This window comes from Chrysochloris asiatica, unplaced genomic scaffold (genome assembly GCF_000296735.1).
Source record: "Chrysochloris asiatica unplaced genomic scaffold, ChrAsi1.0 scaffold00077, whole genome shotgun sequence".
NCBI lineage: Eukaryota > Metazoa > Chordata > Mammalia > Afrosoricida > Chrysochloridae > Chrysochloris > Chrysochloris asiatica.
In genome coordinates, this window is record NW_006408595.1 from 3,431,019 (window position 1) to 3,437,963 (window position 6,945).

Here is a 6,945-nt window from a genome sequence, read left to right on the forward strand (position 1 = left end):
GGTGGAGGAGGAGGAAGAGGCGGAGGGCTCGGGGAGACGGAGTGGAGCGCAGGGCGGGGAGCCACCGCCTTCCTCATAAACAGGCCCCAGCGGGTGCGAGGGGGGACCTGTGGGCAGTTCTGGTTGCGGGCAGTGAACAGTGCTCGCCCTGAAAACAGCGGTCTGAGCTGCAGCCCCAGCCCCTGGTCTGAGCAGCGGGCCTTCTCGCGGGGAGGGGTGGCGGATTCGGAGCAGGGTCCGTCATGGACAGTAGCAGCTGTCAGGGGTGCGAGGAGGAGAACGAGGAAACTCTGAAGAAGTTGATAGTCAGGCTGAACAATGTCCAGGAGGGAAAACAGATAGAGACGCTGGTCCAAATCCTGGAGGATATGCTGGTGTTCACGTACACCGACCACGGTAACCATCAGTTAATTGTCCCCTTCACTCCACCCCTCCATTTGCAAACGTTCGCACCTACTCTCAGGAACTGCTCCAAGTAGCCTCCAACTTCTTAACCCTTTTCTTTTAGGTGGAAAGGAGCTAAGGAGTCCCTGAAAAGTCTTGAACTCACCTCTTTTCTGCTTTCCTCTCTCTGAGACTTAATAGGGCTACTGTGAATTGTGACTGCTTTTGCTAGTTTCCCCTCACTCCCTTCTTTTCCAGCCACCAAGTTATTTCAAGGCAAAAACATCCACGTGCCTCTGTTAATCGTTCTGGATTCCTACATGAGAGTTGCAAGTGTGCAGCAGGTAAGAAGTTGACCTCATTCCCCCCCATTCTCCCTTTCTGTTTGCAAGGGGATATTTTCCTGTTAATTTTATATACCTGAAATTCCTGGTTCTTTCTGAGATTAGGCTTGATGTACCACTAACAGAGATTTTGATATGTAAGCATTGTCGAATCTTTAATGTTAACTGTTTAAAAGTGTCCTTCTGTGTCCCTGGAATGTCATTAAAAAGTAACTTTATACAACTAACAGAATGTGGATGGGGGTTGGGGAGATAATAATGGGTTGAGGTATATATTTTGTTATTGGCAAGATGAATTCATTGGTGTTTAGATAAAATTATTCTTAGAAATAATTTCTCTCTCCATCCTTGCACACTCATGTCCTAGATATGACACCATTGTGAATAGTCTAGGAAAAGGGAATAGTTAAAAGTAATAAAACATAATTAAGGAACTGGAAAATTCTCATAGGTTTTGGAGATTTAAAAATCTTTGAAGACTGTCAAGTTCCTAGCGTTTTTAGTTATAATTTACCTTGTATCTAATGGAAGTGAAGTTTTAGGATTTTCTTATATGTTTAAATTTATATTTTGTGTTTTTATATCAATTGAATCTTTCAGAATCTGTGTCATAGGATATTAAAAAAAATTGGTTAAATACTTGTGCATATTTAAAATGAAACTTAAAAGAATAATTAAGAATGCTTTGCAGTCAAAACAGATTACTACCTAAGGTGCTAACTTCCTTTTGAGATTTGGGGAACTGAAATCAGTTAAGTACTGAAGGGGAAAATAAATGAACTTTTACAGTATGGAGGTACAGTTAGGAAATCAAGTATTTCTTAATACCTACTTGAGAGACTACTCAGATGTAAGAATTATTTCACTCTCTAACCCTGTATTTATGTACTGGGTGTGGTGCTGTAAAATCAGCATTGGATTGAGAACCACAAGGTCAGCAGTTCAAACCCACCAGCTGCTCCTTGGAAACCTTATACAGGGTTGCTATGAGCCGGGACCAACTTAATCACATCTTTATCTCTGTCTCTGTGTCATCTTCTGTCTGTCTGGGTCAACTAAGAATCTAACTTCTTTTATATAAGAACATTTGTAACTGGGATAAAAATGATCTTTTCAACTGTGAAATATTTTTCATCTGACTATTGATTTGGAGGCTACTATTAAACAAATAAAGAAAAGTTGGAGGCATGATAAGGATGCTTGTTCCTTTAAGCCCTGGAAGTCTGAATTTTGTTCATGGAAAATGAGTCATGATTTAGGGTCTGGTCCATTGTGCATGTTGCTCTCCACCCACATAGTCCCTTTTTACTTGCCTCTGCTTTCATGTGATAGTTTGGCAGCCTTCCTTCCCGGACTCATTCTTGGTAGAGTCACCCTACCATTCAGGACAGTGGGCTCCTAGGTGGGCTTTGGTTTGCAACGTCCAGAGGAGACCCTGACAATTTGAGACTTCAAGGGAGCCTAAACATACCTATCATCTGATTATTCATTTTAGAAATTGCCCAAACCCGAGCCAGAGTTTTCAGTAGTAGTAACTATGAATGTTACTCAATATCCTGGCCCAGTAGGTACTAGGGCCTTTATGGCATAGTGTGTTATTCGTTGGGCTGCTAACTGCATGTTTAGTAGTTTGAATCCATCAGCTGCTCTGCAGGAGAAAGATGAAGCTTTCCACTCCAGTATAAACTAGATTGAGGGCACATCACAACAACAATAGGTAGTAGAGACACAATATATAGGAAAATAAAGGAATTATCTTTTGACTTGATAATTTAATGGAACAGAATTATTTATTACAACACCATATAAACATGTAAAGGGTATTGTGTATTTATATTATTTCATTTGATGTCATTGCCTTCTCAGAAATCTCAGTGGATAATTTCTTCTCATAGAAGCACACTGAGAGGAAACAGCTTATTCAGAATCACACAGCTAGTGACAGAGCCAGGATTTGAATTCAAGTCTTCTCATAACTTTAAAACCTCTTTCATCATACCATCCACTGCTTCAAGTCCACCAGCTGCTTCATGGGATAAAGAAGAGATGGGTGCTTCCATAAAGATTTTAGTATCGGAAACTCTAAAGAGCAATTCTACTCTGTCCTGCAGGACACTATGAGTCAGAATCGACTTGATGGCAGTGGTTTGTTTGTTTGTTTGTTTTTTCATGTAAACAAGTTAAAAAGTGCAATCCTTTGATACTACCACTATGGCCATAATAGACACAAACATAGTAACAATTTTACTAATAATTCTTCTTATCAAAGGGATGTAGAAAGGGTTCTTTCTACTGCACGTAAAAGAAATAATTATTTTATTTACAAATTTATTTTCATTGGTTAGTGTAATTTTTACATCTTATTTTGAGTTATCTGGAAGTGATGAATTAAAAGTTCTTAATGGTGAACTGGCGTGGCACTGTGGGATAAGCGCTGGACTGTTAACCACAAAGTGAGGGGTTCAAGCCCACCAGCTGCTCCTCGGAAACGATATACAGGGTTGCTATGCATTGAAACTGACTTGCTGGCACTTAACAACAACAACGATGATGAGTTTATAAAGTAAAAGTAAGTAAGTCGGTTCCGACTCATAGTGACCCTGTACAGGGTTTTCAAGGCTATAAATCTTTACAGGAGCAGAAAGCCTCATCTTTCTCCCGTGGAACAGCTGGTAGTTTTGAATTCCTGACCTTGTGGTTTACAGCCCGATTCGAAACCACTATGCTATCAGAGCGCCTAAAAGTAAGTGGACTCTTTAAAAGAAAAAAGAGAAATGTCCAGAAGTTATTTGACATGAAATTCTTGACTCTTGAGTTTTTTTAAATTAATGTTATTTAATAAATAAATAACAATCTTTATAGGAATTGACAATTACACTGAATGCCTTGAAATTTTCTTTCCTGGCAGTCATTTGATCATTTTAACTTATTCTCTATGTTCCTAAGTTTATAGAAGGGGAACAAAATAAATGAAAGTGACTAAAGTTCCCTTTAACACCAAAATCGTTTCCACTTTGCCCTAATTAGATACTTGAGATTGCAGAAGAAATATAATAAATGAAACTACCAATTTAATTATATTATAATTGTGCATGATGGAAACCTGTTTTTGAAAAGATAAGCTCTTAATTGAATAGATTAATGGATCAGTTGTTACCTCTGCTTTGCTGCCAGAGATTCTATTTAATCATAGAAGCTCTACACAGTGACTGAAAGCTCAGTTGCCTGATTTTTTTTTTTTTTTTATTGCCAAGCAATTACTGATGCTGCTGCTTCACTAACAAAATAAAAACAGACTTTCTTCTTGAGTCAGCCATGCAGGTTGAGATGAGTTAGCATCCAATGTGATTTCCCCTCTACCCAAGCTGTCGGAATGTTATTTTTCTTAAATACTTGGGGGAATAAAAATCTTAATGTATTTTATGAAAGCCCCAAAATAGCCAGTTTCTATGACAGCTGAATTGCCAATGCCTGTTCAGCTTAAGTGGAGGAGGATGTCCTAGTTAAATATAAGGTAAAAATAGCTGTCAGATGTTCACTTTTCAAGCAATTTAAAAGTACTTAAAAGGAAGCAGTGACAAAGTAAAGTAATTCATGCATAACATGGAAAAGATCCAGGAATAATATTGTGAAGAGATCTTGCATAATCATTTTTTATCTTGATGAAAGAAATACCCCTTTCTTACTTAAAGGGTTCTAGGTGCCATTTTTGTTGTTGTTGTTAAGTGCTGTGGAGTGGAGTCACTTCTAACCCATAGCGGCGGCCCTGTATAGGGTTTCCAAGAAGTGGCTGATGGTCTTGAACCACAGACTTTGTGGATAAAATCAACTCTGTAGTCTAGTACATTAGCCCACAGCACCACACCTTATTAAATGCACATAAATTCTTCACCTTGTCATTCACTGCTTTGCATCATTCAATGCTCTGCATCGTTCAAACTCCACTGAAGCATCCAGTCTTTTTTGATAATATTCCCTACCATTTCATTCCTCACTCTGCTTCTAGATATTAATCTTGTTGTTAAGTCTGTTGAGTCGTTTCTGACTCATAGTGACCCTAAGTACAACTGAACACAGTATTGCCCGGTCTTGGACTATCCTTACAATCATTGCTGTACTTTAGCACATTCTTGTATCAGTCCTTTTCAGTGAGGGGAGACCTAACCAAGCATGATTTCCTCCAAGGACTGGTTCTTCCTGATCACATGCACAAAGTAAGTGAGATGAAGTGTTGCCATCTTCGCTTCTAAGGTGTAATTGCTTGTACTTCTTCCAAGACAAATTTGCTTGTTCTTTGGCTAATCCATGGTATATCCAATATTCATCACCAACACCATAATTCAAATGTATCAATTATTCTTCAGTATTCATTATTCATTGTCCAGTTCTTCCATGCAGATGATGTCATTGGAAAATAAATTTTAGGTTCAATTTCCCTATTTTGTATGACCAGATTTAGAATTTAAATGTGCAATTCTTTTTGAAATCTTGTTCAAATCTACTTCTTCCATGTTATGTCATTCACTGAGTAACTCTAGCACAGAGTGAATCCAAATTTCAGGATTTATATTTTATTGGGATTTATTATACCTTTCACACTTAGACACAGCTTCAGTAATTGCTAGATTATATATATAGTCCTGGTCTGATGCTGTACGATAAGCACTAGACCACAAGATCGGTTTGAATTGCAGGGTCAGACAAATTAACTAGCCACGCCTCTTAAACCCTATATAGAGTCACTATGAGTTGGAACTGCCTTGATGACACTTAACAACAACACGTGTGTACTTTTTTTCTGTAGTAAAATCCTAAATATTTAGAAGAAATTCTGTTAGATAGATATCACTTAAAAATACTATAATTAACAATCTTGGTAAGATACCTATTGTTTGTAGTTAATTATTATTTTAAGTTAAACAATGTTATTGTTGTTGTTAAGTACTATGGAGTCAGTTCTGACTCATAGCGACCCTGCACAGGGTTTCTGAGGCTGCAAATCTTTATGGAAGCAGAATGCCTCATCTTTCTTTGGTGGAATAGCTGGTAGTTTCGAACTGCCGACCTTGAGGTTAGCAGCCCGATTAATAACCACTACACTACCAGAGCTATTTATTTGCATCATGATTCAGATATGATATTTTTGTGTGCTCTTTTGGTATAATTGTTTTTAGAAGGATGTTTTCTAAAGATATGGTTTGCTGTATATTTCTCAGTAGTATTTTTTTTAAAGCTTTTATTGTGAATTGAGTGATAGTTTACATGGGAGAACATTGGTTTTGCATTCATCGCTTCATATTTCATTTCATTGCAATGATTATAATCTCTTTTGTGAATCATCATTGAACAGTATTTGCTTTTTTTTTTTTTTTTATGTACACAAAAACACTCAGGAATATATAATAATTTAAACAACCAAAGGCCACATTCTACAAGCCTGCCTTCTGGCCACCAGTACACGGTCTTTCTCTTTCCATAATTCTAGACTCTTTAGCTTCTCTATTTCTCCATGTCCTCATCTCTGCCTCCATCTCTGGTGCCACTGCTTCTCTGGATAGGTTCCCACATTTCACTTGTGCTCTTCTTCCTTGATGACCCTAGGGTCCTCTGTGCCTGCAATGTTGAATTAAGTACTTCCCCTTTTATGTTACAAAAATTCTACCTTTACAGATGTGTTAATAGTAATTAGTCATAATAATGATTACTTACTATTGAATCATAAGAATCTTATCCCTATCTCCTTTCATCAGACCCATCTAGGAAAGATGAAAACTGTTCAGTGAGGATTCTACTTTCCTCACACACTCTGAAACTCCCTCTTGAAAACTTGTAAGCCAGTCACTTTATGCCTTTATAGCACCCACCACACACCCATTTTAGGTAGCCAATGTCTAAATTGCCCGTCCCTATCAACCCTGTGTAGCGAGGGGATAGGTTTGATCTTGATGTAAAGATTCCTTCCCTCTCAGCTGGTATTTTGTGCTATTATATCTGTAAGTGTAGGTCAAGTTCATCAAATTGTAACAATTTACACTTGTTTCCTTTATCAAATTTCTTTTACTTCCTCTAAGGGAGTTCTGATCATCAAGCCATCGAAGCTAGGTCAAATGGGTACTATCTGCAAGTTTAGGTGTTCTTGTGTGTCGCCCCTCACTTCATATCAGCAGGGCGCTTTACTCTCAATTCTAGCCCTCCCTTGCTATGTCCTTGTCCATGG

The 6,945-nt window shown here is 38.1% G+C and overlaps 1 protein-coding gene across 1 annotated transcript in view; it reads left to right on the forward strand.

The window, feature by feature from the left end:
- Positions 1 to 242: 242 nt before the first annotated feature.
- LRRK2 (leucine-rich repeat kinase 2) overlaps positions 243 to 6,945 on the forward strand; it is a 254,242-nt gene continuing 247,539 nt past the window's right edge. Inside the window, 2 exon segments of the mRNA XM_006865300.1 lie at positions 243 to 396; positions 643 to 728. Of these exon segments, the coding sequence (XP_006865362.1) occupies positions 243 to 396; positions 643 to 728 (240 nt within the window).